The sequence below is a fragment of the Xiphophorus hellerii genome, chromosome 2 (genome assembly GCF_003331165.1).
Source record: "Xiphophorus hellerii strain 12219 chromosome 2, Xiphophorus_hellerii-4.1, whole genome shotgun sequence".
Taxonomy (NCBI): Eukaryota; Metazoa; Chordata; class Actinopteri; order Cyprinodontiformes; family Poeciliidae; genus Xiphophorus; species Xiphophorus hellerii.
Window position 1 is genome coordinate 25,341,508 of NC_045673.1, and position 20,519 is coordinate 25,362,026.

Consider the following 20,519-nt stretch of genomic DNA (forward strand, 5'->3'; position numbering starts at 1 on the left):
CCTTCTTTTGGACAAAGATGTGCACAACATTTTTCTCCATTTGCAGTGTTTGAAACAGTTCATTTTTAAATTTAGTTATTTATTAGTATGTTACTAACTAGTCATTAGTATATTTTTACAACTTTTTACTGGTATCTCGTTTTAAGTGTTTCTTTCTTCTTAATTGTATCATGTTGAAAATTTCTGCAATGATTTTGTATTCAAAAGGTTTTAAACAAAAAACGTTTCATTGTTATTAATGTTGTTGTTAATGTCGCATGTAAAAGAGACAACAGAGGAAATTTCAACATGATGTGACCTTTTATTATTTACTGTTGTCATAAAGAAAATAAACAGTAAAAACAAGTGCAACACAAACCAACAAACACAAAGTACATCCTGAATGCATCACATATCATATATCATGAGAAGCTTTTATCTGACCCCAGATTATTTTTGCATCAAATAATTTAGGAAACATCCTCTGGGAAACATCTCCATTGTACCCCGTGGGAAAATACTGTTTGAACATTTCCCTTTCTGGATGCTAACTCTAAACGTCTCACACTAGCTGGACAGAGCAAATGCTCAGGCAGCTGGGAATTTTAGACGTAACAATGTGCAACAAATGTTCAGTTTCCCTTTTATTTTTTTAGATTCCGTTTTATTCTGTTTTTGAATTGAACGTGAAGAGTTTATTGTTCCTTTTCCTTCTCATAACCTGTCCTCTTCCTCTTCGTCCTCTTGTGTCCCTGCCGGAACCGTTGAGCTCCTCTGCTGTTTCTCTCGTTCTTCTTTCCTCCCGTCTCCCTCTGCTTCTCTTCTGCACATCCCGCAACACATGAGCAGAGTTGCTCTGCATCGTTCCCTGAATGAAGGGTCACATGCGGCGTAGAGCAGAGGGTTCAGGCAGGAGTTGAGGTAAGCCAAACAGGTGACGTACGGATGAGCGGCCAGCAGAGCCTGGTCTAGAGAACACGAATATGGGACGAAGCCCAACTCCAGCAGGATGGAGACAGTCTTGTTGACATTGAGTGGCATCCAGCAGAGGAAGAAGGCCGTCACTAAAGTGACAATGACCCTGAGGAGTCTGCGCTGGCGCCTGCGGTCGGGACGAGGGCCACGTCCAAAGTGCTTGCTGAGCAGCTGAGCCAATGAGCAGTAGCAGACGAGCATGATGACAAGCGGTAGCAGGAAGCCAATTAGGGTTGACTTTAAGCTCAACACGGCGGCCCACCACACCTCTGCCCTGTCTTTTTCAGCCTCTTCGAGCTCTGCCCCAACCAGCATGGAGTAATCCATCTGGCAGGAAAGGACTACAGATCCGGGGTCATCCTCAGACTTGGGGTCAAGTTCCACTTCCCTGACAGAGCGCAGCAGCAAACCAGGAAGAGCCAGGACCGCTGCTACCACCCACACCGCTACGAGTATCCACAGCGTCCTGCTGGGACACCTCGGCGAGGGATGGTGGCCGGAGTGCCGCCGTCCCGTCAGGACCCAGTACCGCTCCACACTGAGCGTGCTCAGACTGAATACGCTGGCGTACATGTTGAGGGCGGTGAGGAAGCTGCTGATCTGGCAAAGGGGTTGCCCAAAAGGCCAGTGATAGCCCATTGCTGTGTAGGTAGCCCAAAGAGGGAGAGTTACAAGGAAGCAAAGGTCAGCTAACGCCAAACTGGCTATCAGAGAATCTGTGAGGGAGTGAGAGGGCCGAGGGATGGAGGGAGGACACGAGGAAGAGGTGAAGGAATGAGAGGAAGCTCTGTAGCTTCGTCCTGATGGTTCGTTTTTACAAGGAGAAGGCAGATGTTGGCGATTGGCTCTGAAAAAGCAGCAACACTGCGGTTTGTCTCCTATCCCGATTCCGTTGGGTCGAAGCAGGTACACCGAGAGCACTAAGCTGTTACCAAGGCAACCCACCAAGAAGGCCAGAACATAGACAGACGGGATGATGGAGAAGGAGGGATACCAGTCGCCATAGTCGCAGTGATCCAGAGTTGGGGTGGGAGTGGAGGAGGTGGGGAAGTCTGACATTTTTCTATAAAACAAATCCAGGCATCATGATTTACTTCAATTCTGTTGAATAAAGGCTGTTGAGATTCAGAGCCTGGACTCGTTTTCTGTTTTCTGTTTCCTGTTTCCTGTTCTGTCCTCTGGGTGTTGACTTGGATTGTCTGAAAATTTCAGAGAAAAGAGTGACGTTTTACAAATTTGAATACCTTCTTATTCTGTGACTTACAACTCCAGACAGTGCCTTTCGGAAGTTTTGTCACATTACAACCACAAACTGCAATGGATCGTGTTGTTGTCAGATACAATCAGGACAATGTGGCCTTTAGTTTTTTCCCTTTGCTCTGATGCCCCTAAATAAAACCTTGCACAAGCCACTGACTTCAAAAGTCTTTTATGTTATAAATGCACACAGACCACTGAAGTGGACACTAATGCATCATAAAATACACTATCAACTACTGGCCATCAGCTGCAAATGCAAGAAATTATTTTTTTGTTAAATCCAATATGGCCGACAGACAAAAAAGCATGCCAACCAACCCTGTCCCTCCTTCTACTGTAGACGACTCTTGCAGGTAAAAAAAAAAATAAAAATTGTGACATCAGATAACCCCTAAAGAACAATACTACTGATGTGTTTTTCAAATAACAATTTTGTATTTGGAGAAAATGACAATGGATCACCTAAAAAAATAAAATAAAAATAAAAAATGTTTTTACAAAAAGAAAAGTTCCTTCCTTTTCTATGCCTTAAGAAAATCAAAAAAAAAATTGGAAAAAAATCCTGACACAAAGGATCATAATTCATGCATGAAAGGGTTAATATTCAGTCAGAGTTACAATGTAATAGCTTAGATCAAAGGCTACGTTTTTTTTATTTGTCAAAAAAGATTTTAAAAACCATCTTTCCTTTTCCTTCTCCTATCATATCGAGGAAAACAGGAGTGAATATTTCAATGTCTCAATATTTCAACTTGAGAAAGAAATACAAAGAAATCTTAAACTTGGGATGAATTGTAAAACTCTCTTACCTTAATAAGTTTGGTTAATATCCGTGTGTCGATACTAAAAATACGACTACCATTGTAGAGAGAAACAAAATCCTCCTAATTCAGTCGTCTATCTCTTTGTCTGACCATGAAACTGTGGATGTCTGCCGCCGCGGAGTGCCAACTGGAGAGAGCAGGCTGAATACATCTCACTGCATCCTCCATTGACAGAAATGGGGAAAAATACACAGACAAAGCCCTCCTTTTTTTCTTCATTACATTCTCGAAGCAGACCACCCCAGGAGGGGTACAAGACCTGTAAACATCCATCCCCCAAAATAAACACGCACAGCTCCTGTAAGGCATGAAACAGTTCCTCTATCAGACACGGCCCAGCCAAAACAGGCAAATAAACCGCGTCTCCCGGCTCTCACACGACCCGTCTTCAATACAGAGACACACACGCACCGGAACGCATCCACAGTACAGAAATGTCTGCAAACACCCGTCATCCTCAGTGAGACACTTGTTTAAACAGACTGGGGGGGGGGGGGGGAAACCGTAGCCAAATGCAACAACCAACAACAAGAAAATAGCTTTACAGACATTCAGAGCCCGATCACAACTGACCGGCAGAAAACCAGTGACCTGAAACTGGTCGATGCACAGGAAAGGCCAGTTAACAATTAATTCCAACATGACAAATGAAAAGTTTTCTTTGTGGAAACGGTTGAATTTACGTTTTGAATTCATTGCCGATCATCTTCGGATTCTGTCCAAATCGACTCGCCACGGCCTACCCGCCATAGAAATGAGAACAATTGCTGCTCTAAGAGCAGGGGTGGCAAAGAAAATGTGTGTACTGCACAACTTCAGTTGAGAAGGCAAAATGTAATCCATTAACTAGAATATTTAATGTTGGAATGATAATGACGTCACTGAGGATATGTTAGGAATCTTAGCCTTGGGAAAGCAATGTTTTCTTGTTAAAGAAGGAAAATTGAAATCCTTCAATTGAAATTCCTTTTATTTGCACATGATCTGCTTAACTCTCCAAAAGTATTTTTACTCATTTTCATATGGGGAGCGATATTACAATCTGAAAGCAGAGGTAAATATCCTAGTATTGCTGGTATAAAGTCACCATTTAAGCTTTACAGAAGGAAAACTCAAATAAATATTGATGTAAGATCATTAATAAATAGTTCACATTCAAATATGTATTTCAGCAGGATATTAAGCATTAAAGAAACAACATTAATTCAGTTTTTATAGTTGACACAAGACAGAAAATGTAACAATTACCATAAATTGCTAATTATCTATTGTATAGTTGGAAGTAGGCATACCAATTGGCCTGACCCTTGGAGGTGACTGTAAACAGAATCTAAAGATATGCTATTGTTGTTGTAACTTCTGCTTTCACTAGAGGTTTAGTCTCAAACTAGACATCTGCCACTGGACTTTTGAATGGGTAAGAGGGCACGGTTAGGTCAATGTGGAGTTACATCGTAAAAAGTGAAGAACTCTGGGTGGTAAACAGGAAGAGTTTGTTTCCACACAGGCCGTGCTGCCATCGGCCTTTTGTTCACGGGAACAGATGTTTCTGAGAAACATTCCCCAGTCTTTTCTCCTGCATAGAAAACGCACAGATTTTAGTTACAAAGGAGGAGGTGGAGGGCGAGTCAACACAAACATTTCCTAGGGAAGAAAACTGCGCAGGAAGTCAGAGGATGTGAAACAAGACTCCTGCGGGAGTCACAAGAGCACTACGTCTTACAAGTGCAGCAGCCGTATTGGATTCGGATTTTTTGCAATTAGCAAATGCAACTTACTAGAGCACATCACAGTGTCAAGCTGGAAAAGCAGCGAGTTTCGCTAATTGTTGTTATGCTGTCTGTTCAGACACAAGATTATATTGATGTATTTCTTTACATTTTATCCATGCAAACACTAAGAAACAGGTGGAGGAACATCTATGGTTTAGCTCTATGCTCTCCATTGGTTTAATGAGAAGCAAACTGATGTAAAAATAAAAAGTTTAGGCTTGTATTCATTACATTCTATCAGCCAGCTCAGGCTTCCCCTGTTACAGCAGCAACTTTAGGGGCATAGTTATTTTATTTCTAACTGGGAACTAACTGAAAATCCAGCAACTAAAAACAAAGAGAAGCACACCACAGTTACAAGTTTTAATAACCAGTGGCGTTTGGTAATAGCTATGATGTTATTTTTTAGGAATACAAGGGGATAATGTTTTTGTCTCCATTTTACACTTCCAAATACTGAAGGAAGATGTTCACTAATATATATTGTGAAGCACCGTGTTTTTTTTTACTAATTCAATAACAAACAATTGTGCTAATAAATATCGGCATCTTTCACAGTGTTTTATATGTGCAGCAGCCCTATGTGACACTGAACATGAGCATGGGTTCTCTCCGGGTACTCCGGTTTCAAAAACATGATTGCTAGGCTAACTGGTCTCTCTAAATTGCCCTTAGATGTGAGTGTGTGCATGGTTGTTGGTCCTGTGTGTGTCTCTGTGTGGTCCTGTGATGGACTGGCGACCTGTCCAGGTTTTACCCAATGACCACTGGGTATAGGCACCAGCTCCTGGCAAACCTGCAAGGAGAAGTACGTGATAGGATGAGGGGATGGATATGCGGTGTAATTATATGACATATATGTGTAATTATCGCCAGACATCCTAAGATAAACGTATAGGAAGTTTTAAACATGTTTCATCTGGATTGACTATCTACCTCTATTCTTTTAAAGAGTTGCTTTAATGAATACATAAAAGAGAGGCTTTTTTAGACCTAACTGTGCTGCGGAAGTGGCTGTTAAAACAGTGAGAGGGTTTTTGGGTGTGTGCAAAGGAAATAAGATAAGGATTTGCATACCTGAAAGGGTATGAGGTATGGAGTAAGCTGAGGAGTGAGAGAGATTAAATGCACTCCAGAGACTATATTCTGTAGGTTTCATCATGTCCGTCTACAGAACTGAAGGGAAACTCTTGTATTTTCTTATCGTTGTAATGGCAGGAGCAGAGGTCCAGGACAACATCTCACCGGAGTGTAAGCAGTTCTTGTACATGGGGACTATACCCCGAGGGCTTGAGGAGCAACCTTTGAAAAAGATTTGCCAGTACTATGCAGGCAAGCCGCGGTTCTTCACCCTCTACGATTCCTTCAGCCACATCCCCGTTTACTCTGCGTACACGTTCAAGCGCTCAGACGGTTCCAAAAAGGTCGATATACCCTGGATGTATGAGCCACAGGTAAGAATGGTGGTTGACCAAAGATTAATTTGAATTAAATGGTTTTGTTTTGTTACTCTGACACTGTTTACCCTCACAGCTTTCTTTGGTGTCTGGATCCAGAGAGATGGAGCCGTTCCCTTCTGCAAATATTCACAAGAGTTTTGAGGATTCCCAGGCAGTGCTCGACGACTACTCCGACACTGTAATCTTTGAAAGGGGCCAGCTGAACCCAGACGAGCATCAGGCCGACCCAGAGGATAAAGCGGCCACCTACACTCTGACCAACGTGGTTCCCAGGGTCCGAGAGTTCAACATCGGCCCTTGGAAAATGCACGAACACACCACGCGCAAGAGGCTGAACAACTACTGCCGTGGAACTGCCTATGTGGTCACGGGGATCACCACCTCAGGCCACACCATTCGCCGCCATAACATCAACCGCCTGGGCATCCCTACCTACCTCTGGTCGGCCTACTGCTGCGTTGAGTTTGATCACAATGCTCCCTACTCAGAGCGCTCAAAGTTCCCTGCGTTCGCTGCTTATGGGCTCAACGACAGGGAAAACAACAAGGTTCAAGAGATGACGGTTCAACAGCTGGAGGACTTCCTGAAGAGGGTAACATATGTCAGCAGCTCCTTCCAGATCTTCTACGACAACTGTGTGCCTCCTAATACTGCTAATAGCCCACTGGCCTGAGAAAGGGAAAGTAGAAGAATTCTTAGTTTTGCTATGGCTACACAATGTAGACAGTTTTAATTCCTCTCTGTTAGCACCTTGACTTTCAGATGTTTCCTGTAGTAACTTCTTATTTCACTAAATACTCAGCAATCTCGCCCACAACATGCATCACTCAGCTCAGTATATTTTAGCTCTGTTTCTTTTGTGAAGCATTACCAGGCTTTGGTTATACACAAATGCCCATAAATTCACAACTTACTTGGTTGTACTCTCTACTCACATTATCCGTTTTATGGCATCTGGCCGTAACTGGAGTGATACCAGCCTGTGAAGGTCTTTTGTCCAGTCAAAACAGATTAGACCAATGTTTTACATTTCCTATGTCTGTGCACAGAAGCCAAGTCACATAAAGATGTTTCACTTGGCCAGGTCAAGAATTTTGCTTGGGCTTTAAAAGGGATTGTTCAGAGTTTGAGGGAGTCAGCAAGTTTTGTTAACATTCAGATTCTGACTCCTGATGTTACACCGTGATTTAAATAAATGTTAATCTGAAATTAAATGTCCATATTTTGTCTTCATTTTTACCTTTATCTTATTATTCTGGGTTTTAAAAAAAATCTAATTATTAGTGTATAAAACACTAAATAAGTACAACGACCCAAATTTAGAAAAACAATTATTTGGTGTAAATGTAATGTACAGATTTATTGCAGAGAATGATGCTGTGATGGCCGGTGGAACAGGCTACAGGTCAGTTTTCTGAGCAAAATGACCTGGAAGAATACAAAAGGAGGCCAAAATAGGAACTGCTAAAGCTTTCTAGAATAGAACGTCTTTTATCATCTCCTTCAAGTCCGAGTAAGTATGGGTATGGAAAGAAGAAAACTGAAGCACAGACCTTTCCTTATTCTGTAATCCAGAAGATGAAAATACATAAAAACATGAGTGCTCCTTATATCAATATTTTTTAAACGTTGCTTCACAAAATAACTTGAATTTTGATCCAAAATAAAGGCGTCAAAGGTGACAATGGTGTACTTCACAGAATATATTTAGTGTAACAGACATTGGACATTGATTAGTTCTTTTCATAGATTTTTGTTTTGGATTTGTTTGACTGAGGCTGACTCTAGCGTGTCTCTGACCATACAGCCAGAGAGAAGTTAAGAGTGATAGCAACATCAATTCGAGTGGATTAGCTGGGCTTGCCAACTTCAGATTCGTTGGATGTCTTTCCCGCCAACTGCGTCACAGTCCACGACTCTTTATATTTGGATGATGCATGAGTTCCATTTAATTATCTTCTGGAGTAAGTATTTAGAGCTGATATTAGTTAGCTAATTAGACTTGTTGCTTGTTAAAACGTTAGTTTTAAAGCAGTGTTGCCTTAATAGGAGTGATGGGTGTTGCTTATTTAATTTTCACTCTATTCAGAAATATTTTAACATAGCTTAATTTGCCGCGTCTGTTGGCATGGAAGGTGTGATAAGCTCACAGTCAACTGCCTGGCAACCAGTGGGGGAGGGGCAGCACTGAGTTAGACATCACCTTATTTTACCCATGTATATAAACCAGCCTCATTAAAACCTTGTGATGAAATGACTGGCATTTTTTAAATAGCTGTAAACAAGAGATTTTTTCAAATATTTTTGTAACTTTTCTTAACTGTGTGTCATTTTCTAAACAGGAAATGTAAAAAAAAAAATAAAAAAAAAAGTTTGACTGTGTTATGGTGGTGTTTACTACATTACTGTAATAATTATAAACTTTAGTTTTATATTTGCTGGATATGCTCTAAACCGTAGCAATAAATGATTTTAATAAATGAAATCAGACTCAGATGTTAGTCACTTTAAGTTTACTCCTATTTACAGCCAGAAATAAAAAAAAAAAATAAAATAAAATAAAACATTTCTGTACAAACTAGCATCAGTGATAAGCACCCGGAATGCGAAGCTCTTACTTATGTTATCGCTGAAAATATACAGTAAAATCATAAAATTGGATATTGTTGTTTTGCTCTTCATCCTTTTACACACCATAGACAACAAACATGTTCACAGAGTTGTTGCTCTTTCAGATACTCTCTACACATCGAACTCTAAAATAACTCGTTACGTAGATTTGTGCCTGCAGCAGCCCAGTTCGAGGCCAACAAGTCATCTGACCTCAGTTAAACCAAACGGTGTTGAGCTGCGTCTGTTTCTTGATGCTGGTGTCCAACTTGAGGACCTCCCGGATCGCCATGGTAGCGTAAGTTGAGGGAGGCAGGGAGAACTCCATCCGCAGAGCCCGGTACTTCCCGTCTGTGAGGAGGAATCAGTTAGACAGCACAGGTCATCTCTAGCATCAGATGGTTTTAGTAGCAGCTGACATTCTAACCCGCCGACGACGTTCAGGACGCTGCAGTCCATCGCTTTTTCACGACAGATTTAGAACCAACTGGAGTTTCTTCACATCAACCTTAATATTCTGCTTGAACGCGGTTCCGCTGGCTCAAGAAAGCTACTACACAGTGTTCTGATATAGTCCTGAGACATGCAGCTATGCCAATGCTAGCATGTTTATTCAGTTTCAATACATTTTCTAGCTAAACGCTTCAATGCAAATAATTGTGAGTGGAGGTAATGCACTGAAAAGGTCGTTGCTCCTGCTGAATAGATGTAGTGCTTCGCTTTGTTCAGCTTAAAATTTAATGTTTAACGGTTTTAGCAGCGCTCTATGAACTTGAGAGGAAACGTGGATATGATGAAGAGAAGCTACGTTTTTACATGAAAACATTATGCGATTTTTAAAAAAGCAGCTTGGGGATGCGTGTGACAGACAGGCAACATCAGGTACTTCAGAGTTCAGCTTTATCAGAGACTTCACTCCAGAGAATTTAGCAACGTTCGATTGGGAGACCATATGTTGTTGGTTTAAGTCATCTTGTTGTTTTACACTTTAATCACTTTGGTTACTTTTGACGAACAAAAAACAGGTTGCATCTTTAAAAATACATAGACTGTCTAGGTAAAAAAAAAAGTTTTCCTGTGACTTCCGTTCAAAGAAGATCTGAAATGAGCAGACCTTGGTTGAAGACAGGAGCAGGTTTATTCTCCAGCTTCTCAAAATCGCTGTGCACCAGAGAGATCCGGGGGTCGTCATAGTGAATCACCTCCCTGCAAACAAGAGAACGAAGCATCGGTGTCTCTTATTAAAGCAGATGAAATCACTGCAGCATCCAAACAAAAGTCTTCATTATTTAACCACCAAGAGGGTTAAAGTAGGAAAAAGAAACAAAACATGAAATCCTGCTAACCAGCTGACATCAGTGGGTCTGACGATGATGCGCCTGTAGGCTCCGGCCAGGGAGTAGTCCTTCACTTTGTGCCTCATGTTGTCCAGGTCCAGGCCGTCAGCAGAGAGCAGCTCCCTGTATCCCTCACCGACTGGCAGAAACAAGATGGATGAAGTTTTAATTTAGGAACCATGACAGGTACAGATGTAATCATTTACATTTACACTTTCCAATTTAAAAAAAAAAAAAAGAGATTTATTTCATTTTTAAATCTTTATTTATATATAAATATATATATAGCTGTTGCCTTGCAGCAAGAAATTTATTTCTCCTAATAAATTTATGTTTATAATAAGAAGAAAGGAAATCACAAAGACATGTCTTACTGTGGTGGGAGGGGTAAATGACATCATACCCAGGAAGCGGCATCACGATGTCATGGATGGAGTGGCTCTCGGCCTCCTCGGCACTCAGGACGTGTGCTGTGGCTGTGGGAGCAGACGAGAAGCAAAAAGGCTGAAAATTCAGCTTCTAATAGCATTTTCCTATATGATAAGTTATTTTTAAACCAAACTCTGTCCATTTTAGTTTAGAAATACTTTCGGAACAAGAGGCGGATGTTTTTCTAAGTCATCATCCCCCCGTGTGTCTGCATGTGTGTGTGTGTGTACTCTGTTATGGTACACAAGCCAAGCATGGATGAAACACTGAAGAATAACATTAGGTTCTCTGCGTATGACTTCAGTTTGGCTAACAACTGTCCTAGTTGTGCTTCTCTAAGCAGGTTTTCTATTAACTTGGTGTTGACAGACAAAACTAGAAATGGGAGAAGGGTCTGCATTTTGCAGGTAAGAACACAGAAAGTGTGAGAGACGAACTATCCAGAACGGTAGGTGACAATCTTCACTGATAATATGTAGGGATGCATGACATGTCGGCATTAATGTCGGCATCAGCCCATCTTGGTCATTTTTTAGCATAATGGCCCCGGTTCATTGGACCGATGTCGATATGTGTTCCCATATTGTTGCCATTTGCGTTTGTTTGGTCATGTGACACCGACTATGACAACGATGTCAATGCCGATGTATTATGCATTACTAGTTGTATTTTTTAATTCCAGCAGTGTGTGTAGTTTTTTCACGGTGTTCAAATGGTATGGAAATGTATATGATAAGTATAATATTGCTAAATTTGGCTATTAGCCACAACCAGAGGCGTATTTAAAAGAATAAGGACCCCTGGGGTGAGAGCCCGTTTTGGTATCCTATCCCAGACAAAAAAAAATAAAAAAATTTACTCATGCCAATTGCAAAACATTAATAGGCAGGTCTACACATTTGCAGGTACAAATTTGTGAATTAGTTTAAAACTTCTGGCAGATGGCTCCATGCCAAAAATTAAAAAAAAAAAAAAATCTAATATTTGAGTGTATTAAATGAATACAAATCCAACAGCATTTGTAAACTCCACCACATGCAAAATGAGCAGTTTTTAAAGTCTGGCTCAGGCCATCAGAGCACAAAATATCGTATATATATATTGGCTTAAAGTTTCATATTGGTGCATCCCCAATAACATGTAATGCACCAATAATGACAAGAAACCGATTATGTCATCTTATGGACTAACCCACAGTTATGATCTTATACAGTTATGTTTATAAAAACTTGTTCTCACTATGTACAAATTGTCTTTCCTCTTCTGATCTGTGTCCTTGTTGGTCCATGTTCTCATATCATCTGGTTTGACTGACAACGAGCAGCTGGCTCACATCTCCCTCACACGAATGAAAGCATGAAAAGGGATCGTCAGTGAACGTTTGCCAGTCGAAGAAAAACCGAACTTACTTCCTCTGAGAACCAGATCGCCCTCCACCGCCTTCAGGCCGAAGGCTTCGATCCTGCGACTCGCCATGGCGTTCCACACCACGCTCTGGTAGCTGTGAACGTACATCAGCCGGTTGTTCCGGGGGATCTGGGAAATAAACACTTTTTTTTTTTTAAATCAGCGCATTTATTATCTCTGCTGAATTCATATTTGCACAAGCTTCGACAGGGGAGAAACATAAAAGAGCATTCGTTGCACAGGGTTTTTCTTCCCCTCAACGCCCGGTATAGAAGATATGGAACCAACCAATCCGAAGGCGGTGACGATGTTTTTCTTGCCGTACATGGACAGGCCCCGGAGCAGCTGTCCCTCCACGCAGCGCTTGTTTGGCAGCTTTTTCAGCGCAGCCTCTGGGTCCTGAGTCTTCGCCCACTCCTCCCTGCAGCGAACCAGATATTCTTTCTCTGCTGCAGAAAGTGATCCAGACAAAGAAGGTGTGAGATACCGTCTACAGCTGTAGTTCGGACTGTGCAGATACAAAAATTTGAGTCACCTCTGGTGTTTTAGTAAAGTATATGTAAACTTTAAGTATTTCAGCTGCAGGAGCAAATATATTTGAAGGAAGACCGATTAAAAACACAAAAAAACAAATACAGTCAATGTACTCAAACAAAAACTCCATCAGTTGCTTTCTGCCTTATGTGATGTCATCAGCGGCATTGGAGTTTGTTTTAGGAAGGGAACATTTCATCTTACATAATTATTTACAGCAGCAAAAAGAAAATTAAATTCAAAACAATGGCATGCTTTCATTTCTATCTAAACTAAGTAAGATGCACTTAAAAAAAAAAAAAAAGTCTGGCAAGCAGCTTTAAAAGCAAAGAGAAAAAAAAATAAAAATTCAACCTCCAGGTCGAGGTTTGAGAATCAAATCCACCACTTGGTTCCAGTCGTTTCTCAGGATGGCCCTGAAACAGAGCGAAACCAGGCGATCTGAGTTCTCCCTCCAGCGCGTCATAATTCGTCGCATCCTGTCAGGAATTTCTGCAGGCAGATCACCTGCCTACTTGCTGCGTGGGCACGGCAGTGGTGCCGAAGCGCTGCATCCCGTAGTAGTTGATGAAGCCGGTCTGCTTGAGGGACCCCATGGCCTGATGGACCTGCTCGTCCGTTCCTGAGATGTTCCTTGTGAGAAACAACAGAGAGAGTTCAAATCAAAAAGTAGCTTTGATATAAACTAGAAAAAATTCTGACAAGTGCTTTGTGCCATCACAAAACTAAAACTGTATTTAAACTCTTGAGGCAAAATTCACTTCTTTGGAACATCAGCTGCTCTTCCCCTCACGAGTCCAGTTTTTGCAACATTTACAGAATATAGGGCTGGTTCAATTTTAATCTAACTTTTTACCCTAAGAAAATGTTGTTGTTTTTTTTAAATAGCCTTTATTTCAATAATTCCTTCTGTGACTTGACCCAAATTGAAGCACGCTTGTCAAACAAGATGGCAGTTCTTGGCTGGGGATCCCCAGGGAATGCAATGGTGAAAAAAAAAAATTATTTTCCCAAAATGAATCTTCTAAAACAGAAAATTTGATTAATCGATGAAACAAAAACTATTCAAGCTTTACAAAAGGCGTCACCTCGATAATGCCTCTTTTTTTTGGACGCAAACAACAAAGAAAAAACTAAATAAAATTTTTTAGAGCAGTGCTGGCTACAAAAAGAAAAGAAGTATAACATCCTGTTCAAAAAGTTGTCGAAAACAACATTTTGAGTTTCATTCAATATTTTTGTTGGAGGATTAAATCCCAAAATAAATGGATGCCAGGGATACACGATATTATTGGCAATAAAATTAGTATTGGCTGATGGTTTTTAACATATCGGTATTTAGTCATGATGCCGTTTTAGCTTGCAAAAGAAAGGTGGGGTTGCAAACAGCAAAAAGTACAAAACCTCTAAACATCGGATCTAAAAACAGATTTGTTGTTGTACGTTGCTTATTTGTGAATTGTTTGTGCAACATACTCATGCTGTTCCTGTGTCTGCTGACCTGATGACCACAGTGAAGTGGTTTCCCTGCAGCTCCCCGAGCTTCAGAGGGTGGTTTTTGTAGCAGAAGTTGCCGAGCTTCAGGTTCATGAGGCACTTGTTGAGGTGAGCCAACCTCTCTGCGGTGATCCTACGTAAGCAGCAGGAAAACGACAAGTCGGATCCACAAATCGGAAAATCTGTGGTCGATTTTCCAGCAACCACAGACAAATGTAACAAGTCCCACACCAAACAGTTCATGTATATCAGAATGGCAACGGTTGTAGCAGCAAATTAGCCAAAAACAAAACAAAAACGGGTTTACCACTCACTTGAGAACTGCAATTTCCTGAACTGTGATGGCCCTCTTGTCCTTGGTGCCCATGTAGGAGAACATGTTGGGTCTAAGCCTGGAAAAACCATGGATCGTTGCACACACCTTTACATCGCCTTGTTACTTGCGTATAAATAAAAGAAAAATAATAATTCGCATCAAAATCAGACCTGAGGAACTTTGAGAGCACATTGATGGCATCCATGGTGTCTTTGTTCTCCTTGTAAAGAGCAAAGTGGCAATAACTGCCGCGGTTTTTGGGCCAAAAGTGCTTCCTTGGAGCTTTTGTGGAAACAGAAATAAAAAAATAAAAAAACATGATGAGAAACATTTCAAATAAACTATTTAGAATACAAAAACTCACTAAAAACGCCACGATTCCACCAACAAAGTTGAAGATACAAACGTGTTTGGCAGCGTGATTTAGACGACCCCTTTCAATGCTTTACACGAGACACAATCATAAACTAATTTAGGCTCAATCTGTAAGTGGTTATGTTACATTTCTGATTTTACTCCTTTACACTTAGTAACTCAGCATAAATCTCAACCAGAGCCACTGTCTTGCGTGGAGAATCAGTTCTTACCTGCAGCTGTTTTGACTTCTATCCACAAGAGAAGAGCAAAAGGAGGATAGAATAATGTTACTAAGAAAAGAGGCTCTAACAAACCAAAGGACAGGTTGCCATGTCAGGATGTGGGTCAGGGGTGTCCAAACTTTTTGTCACGTGTCAAGTCAAAAGCACTTGTGGACATAAACAATAATAATAAGAAGAAGAAACTAAAATCAAGCAAATACTTCTTTTTTTTCGTAGGAAAGTGTTGTTAGTTGTCCGTCCAAAACTGGAGAGGATTTTGCACGTTTGCTGCATTGAAGGAAAATAAATTTTTTCCCCAAATGTTTTTGGGCTCGATTGAACAGATTTATTCTGAATTACAAGAACAACATTTGGGTCACGTTGTTTCAAAAATGTTTGCACCATTTAGCCAAATGTTATAAATGTTAAAAATCTGATGATAGTGCAGCAAACTAAAAGCCTCTGGTTGTATTGATTATAAAGGCTTGGTTATAAAAACATGAACACCTTGTCTTGTACTTAGCATTTTCCATTGTAAGAAAATTAGGTCAGTAATAGTTCTACCCTGATTAAAATAAAGTCGTCCGCATCAACCACCTGTGCTGGACGAGCCAAAGCTGCATCGTTCCTGAACTGGAGCTTAGGACCACAAAGAAAATTAGTCCAGGGGCCACAAATGGCCCCCCGGCCGCACTTTGGACACCCCTGACGTAAGTCATGCAGGAGCCTGGGAGAACTGCTCTCTGTTGAAATGTTTTTACGCAGAATTGATTTTTGTTTTTTCAGAACTGATCCCAAATATTAAACATACTACTACTACTACTACTAATAACAATAATAATAATAATAAAGCATTACAATAAGTAGGTTGTGTGTGTGATCTCTGAGCAGAATCATGCAGATGTGTTAATCATGCACATGTGCATGCGACATACAGCGGCTTGCAGATGATCTCGAACCCATTTTGTCATGCTACAACCACCTGCACCTGCCACACTTTTCAGATTTTCACTGACAAAATAAACCTTCGTATCGTTCTCCTTGCCCTTCACAACTATGCACGGTTTTGTAATTCTACATTAAAGTTTTGGTTGTAACGTGAGAAAATGTGGAGGGAAGAAAATGAAGGTGAGTATACCATTGGAAGGCTCTGCAGTCTGGGTACAGGTGAAGAGAACATGCAGCAAACCGCAATAATGTACAAGTCGAGAGTTACGTTTACCTGCTAAAGCCTTCTTCCCTGCAGCATGGTAGGCCACTATGAACTTATGACCTTCTTTCTCTTCGGTCTTTGTTTCCAGACCAGGGAACTGAGTCTTGATGGCTTTGTGGACGAGCGTTCTTTTCTCCTTCGTATCGTCTTTTACCTACGAAAGTGGGAAAAAACATGGTGGAGAAAAATCTCATTGGACCGTGGTGCTCCTCTGGGAGTTCTGCGCTGAAAGAGGACGCGGGTCTCCTTCGGGCTCACCTCGATGGAGACGTTTCCTTCTTTGTTCTTGAAGAGCTGCAGCTCACCGAGCTGCTGTCTCTGCTCCTCCGTCAGCACGTCGCACTCATTCGGTTGTTGCTCGGGTTCCGCTCCTTCCTAAAAACAACAAGCGCACAACAGAAGAAGAACGCTTCGGATAAATCATGATCATGCATAGATTTAAACAAAAAGACTTTTTTCTCGACATTGTCAGTTTGGCTAGTGGCATTAATGTCGTATTTCTGATTGTTTGCAAAACCACGTTTACAAGAGATATCTTCTAAATTGGAAAAAAAAAAAAAACATTTGGAAAGGAGGATTAGAAACCCTAAACTTTGACAGCATTTCTTCACAAATAGCCCCATCTTCCTTGAGTTGTTTATGAGTCACTTACAGGCTGCCAGTGTCGCTTTGCTGACATTTTTAGCTTTTATCTAACTTTCCCCCCACACAGCGATTTGGTTGTTTTCCCCCTTTTGCAAAGAAGTTGATGCTGAAAAAAAGGCTGTATCGGTTGCTGCAGCTTCCCGTCTCTCTGGGTCTTGCGACTCGCACTGAATGCTGCGCACAAAGTTGCCGAAACACTAGTGATTAAAATTTAAGACGTTGGAAGCAAAAACAGCAAATAAAGTTTCTTAAATGACCACTCTGTTTTTCAGGCGGGACGTCCCTACTTGATGCTGGAATGGAAGACAACCGATATCTTACCTCACTGTCTGCTGGGATGGAGAGATCATCTAAATGCACCATCTTTCCTTGTTTGTTGATTTCGTGCACGACAAAATCAGAATACCTGAACACAAGCCATAAGAAAAGATCCGTTTATCGAACAAATGTGAAGATGTACTCATAAACATATTATTGAGCAAAGCCAGAGGAGAACCAAACCTTTCCTTGAGGATTCCAGAGAACCCTTCGTGGTCACTGACGTACTTCAGGATGCCGACATCCGTCTCAGTCAGGCCGTGCTTCATCATGTCAGCAAAGCTCTCGCCGTCCTCCTCTCCATCACTCGCCGGTCCTTCCGGCTGCTCCTCCTCCTCCTCACCACCGCCGCCGCCGCCGCCATCTGGGTTGGGAGCGTTCCCGTTTTCACCGTCAACTTTTGGCTTTTTGGCTGGCGTCTCTTCGTCCCCGTGCAGCAGACAGGTTCTCTTCTCTCCGACCGGGGTGGCGTCAGACACAGGCTCTGACTCAGCCATCAAAGTCGAGCTAAAGCAAAATAAAACATTTCTTGTTGCTCTAAATGTACTACACAACGTTCCTTAAATACATTTTCTGTCACGGCGACGTGTGACAGAAAATGACTGCAGCCAAAAGTAGTTGGTGGCTTAATTATTATATTTCAAGTGCAATGCGTGTCAGCTGAAACGATTAATTGTGATGAATCGATTATTGAACTAATCATCAGCTACTTTAGTCATCAATTAATCATTAACTGGACTGAAAAAAAAAAAAGAGTAGCATACTCAGAGCAATAATTAAGCCAAAACGGTACAAAAATTACAAACATTTTCTATTTAAAATTTTTATATATACTGTATATGTAAACTGTCTGTAAATATGTTTTTCATGTGCCACCCATGCAGACGCATCCTGTGCTAAAGGATTGCTATGTTATTGCTTTCAAATGTTAATATTCTTATTTAACAGGGGACTCGAATTATACACCTTTTTGCATTTTTAAAGTATTTCTAATATTGTTTTAAAAATGTGTAAATTAAAAATCTACAGAAAGTGGGGTTTTTTTTATAGGATTAATCGTCAAAATAGGCGACAACTAAAATAATTGTTAGTTGCAGCCCTACAATGCTGGATCGACTTTCCTGATGTCCACAGCTGTGACCAGGACGCTGAAGGTCCCAGCTTGTACAGAGGATGACCGGGTAAACAGAGAGAGATTCATCTGAACACATACTGCTTACAGAGCCGGAGCAGGGAATGTCTGTGAATCTGGAAAACTCTTCTTCTCTTCCGCCGAACAGGCAGTCGCAGAAACGTCTTAAGAACCCAAAGCTTGACGCTGACAACGACAGGAAACCCCACCATCACAATCATGTTAAAACTAAGCAGCTAAAGCCAGACGGTGCTAACGCTGAGGAAGCTAGGTCGACATTTGGAGAGCCGAACGTAAAATGGAACAACGAGTAAATAAAAGCAGGCGACGCTGGGATTGCTGACGTACACCTGTTTACCTGTTTACCTGTTTGTGTCGATGTTCAACGGAGGACGGAAAGTGGTAAAGAAAAACTGCACGTGCGTGTGTGAAAGACCCCGGAAACACATCGAAGCCCAAAGCCCGTCCATTGGCTGGAGGAGCTGACAATGAGGAAGTGACGCGTTTAATGACTTCAAAATGCAGCTTTATTAACTTTTAACAAAAATGACAACGCAATAGAGAAAGTTGAAAAAAAAAAAAACCTCATTAGGGTATAATGGAAAATGTATTAATTTTACCAATTTGATAAAGAAACAAACCTCGCATAATAAATACATTAACCACACAAAAAGTGATACATTTCAGGCTTTTAATTTTGCTCGTTACAGTGAAATTAATGTTTTAATTAATGTCACAGAAATGTGTAATGACCGAGACAGTTAGGGTGATGACTGATGTGATCTGCATACTGTCATTTACACCCTCAACCACGAGATATTACCAAGAAAAAAATTCAATACAAGACTGACGACCTATTGAAAAATATGTTTTGTACAGTGCATACATTCAATATTTAGTTGAGACTCCTATACAAATGACTGCATCTATGTGGTGTATTTATTTTAAAAGTGCCTCGTTTTTTCTCTTGAACTACTTAATGAAGTTTCCCACGTTCAATTTGGCCTCTAGAGGGAGCCATACCAAAGTAGTTGCACAGAAGTCCCCGCTCCTTTGGTTTCATACAGATTGGTAGGAAAGCAGCCATTGCTGCAACAACCTAGCCGAATGTATCAAAACAATAACCAATAAGTGAGTAAGTTGTTATTGGTATGTTTTAAATTTAAGGCTAACACTTAATTAAAAAAACAAACAAAAAAAAACATAATGTACATTGGTTGACTGCAGATGTCATTTCACATTTTGCATTTACAGGGCTTGACCAACCTCGTCTTATTAAAAATAAAATAAAATTACAAATTTGGACATTTTATTATTCTTTCCATAAAGAATGTGGCATCTTTAGAGGCTTATAATAATTTGTGAATGAAAAAAACAAATAAGTAACTAAAACTAATTAAAACCACCAACATTCTAATTTTTTAAAAAATTGAGAATCTCAGAAAACAATTTTACGATGGCTTTATATGTATATGCAGTTATATGAGCGCTTTGTGCTGCATCACATTCTGCAACATTTTTTTCCATGAGCGGAAAATACAACATGAAAAGGCAATCAGTAAAAACCCTTCCAAAAGAATTTCATATCAAACACACTTTATCACACCGCATTAGTGACTTGACACATCTAATATATATAATCTAAAAAAAGCCCTTCACGAAAAAGAAAATAATAATTATGATACTTTTGTAAGTTGTCTACTATATACTTCATCGTTAGAAATGAATAGACATGCATCACTATGTATTCAAAAGTAGATATTGGGGTTTCCAATTAGTGGCGCCGTGGCTTAGTTGGTTAAAGCGCCTGTCTAGTAAACAGGAGATCCTGGGTTCAAATCCCAGCGGTGCCTTTTGTGTATTAATTTCTATGTAATAGGAGCTGCCAACCAGGTGTTTTATATAGATGCATACATCCAAGCTCTATGGTCGTATTCTGAATAAAATAAAAATAATCCTGTATTATAAAGTGTACATGATAGGTTTCTTGAATTTTGCTGTTGCTGATATAAAAACATTTTTATATCAAAGTAATCTTGTTTAAAAGCAAACAAAAATTAATCAGTATGACTGAGATGCTCTTCCATCTCAGTAAGACTGACCTGGCTACGTCTAATATTTGGTTGTTCCAGGCATATGTAGATATGTTCAGAAAAATAAGCTTTCGTTACTTTACGGGACGTAGTTATGGTTGTTAGTGTGTAGGAGTAGAATGGGAGGTGGAGCTGTCAGC

At 40.6% G+C, this 20,519-nt stretch overlaps 3 protein-coding genes and 1 non-coding gene across 7 annotated transcripts; 2 read left to right on the top strand and 2 right to left on the bottom strand.

The window, feature by feature from the left end:
• Window positions 1-287: 287 nt before the first annotated feature.
• Window positions 288-4,736, bottom strand: aplnr2 (apelin receptor 2). The gene is made up of 2 exons (XM_032590337.1): window positions 3,024-4,736; window positions 288-2,153 (listed from the first exon to the last, which is right to left on the bottom strand). The coding sequence occupies exon 2, from the start codon at window positions 2,011-2,013 to the stop codon at window positions 694-696; it is 1,320 nt and encodes a 439-aa protein (XP_032446228.1). The 5' UTR covers window positions 2,014-2,153; window positions 3,024-4,736; the 3' UTR covers window positions 288-693.
• A 21-nt stretch (window positions 4,737-4,757) lies between these two features.
• Window positions 4,758-7,484, top strand: LOC116737284 (endonuclease domain-containing 1 protein-like). Its single transcript, XM_032590351.1, has 2 exons — window positions 4,758-6,264; window positions 6,344-7,484. Exons 1-2 carry the CDS (start codon window positions 5,971-5,973, stop codon window positions 6,941-6,943), a joined length of 894 nt encoding a protein of 297 aa, XP_032446242.1. The 5' UTR covers window positions 4,758-5,970; the 3' UTR covers window positions 6,944-7,484.
• Window positions 7,485-8,766: 1,282 nt separating this feature from the next.
• pus7 (pseudouridine synthase 7) lies at window positions 8,767-18,771 on the bottom strand. Of its 4 annotated transcripts, XM_032590287.1 has the most exons (18): window positions 18,653-18,771; window positions 18,368-18,472; window positions 17,338-17,661; window positions 17,158-17,242; window positions 16,450-16,566; window positions 16,201-16,345; window positions 14,988-15,005; window positions 14,571-14,682; window positions 14,399-14,476; window positions 14,089-14,217; window positions 13,095-13,220; window positions 12,942-13,003; window positions 12,342-12,502; window positions 12,056-12,182; window positions 10,592-10,693; window positions 10,227-10,356; window positions 9,995-10,086; window positions 8,767-9,231 (listed from the first exon to the last, which is right to left on the bottom strand). In XM_032590287.1, exons 1-18 carry the CDS (start codon window positions 18,754-18,756, stop codon window positions 9,095-9,097), a joined length of 2,154 nt encoding a protein of 717 aa, XP_032446178.1. In that variant the 5' UTR covers window positions 18,757-18,771; the 3' UTR covers window positions 8,767-9,094. The 4 variants fall into 4 exon arrangements, with proteins under 4 accessions (XP_032446178.1, XP_032446188.1, XP_032446185.1 ...); XM_032590297.1 differs by lacking the exon at window positions 18,368-18,472; XM_032590294.1 differs by lacking the exon at window positions 14,988-15,005.
• A 1,294-nt stretch (window positions 18,772-20,065) lies between these two features.
• On the top strand, window positions 20,066-20,139 carry trnat-agu (transfer RNA threonine (anticodon AGU)). Its single transcript has one exon. It is a non-coding gene; the product is annotated as a tRNA-Thr (tRNA).
• The last annotated feature ends 380 nt before the right edge of the window (window positions 20,140-20,519 follow it).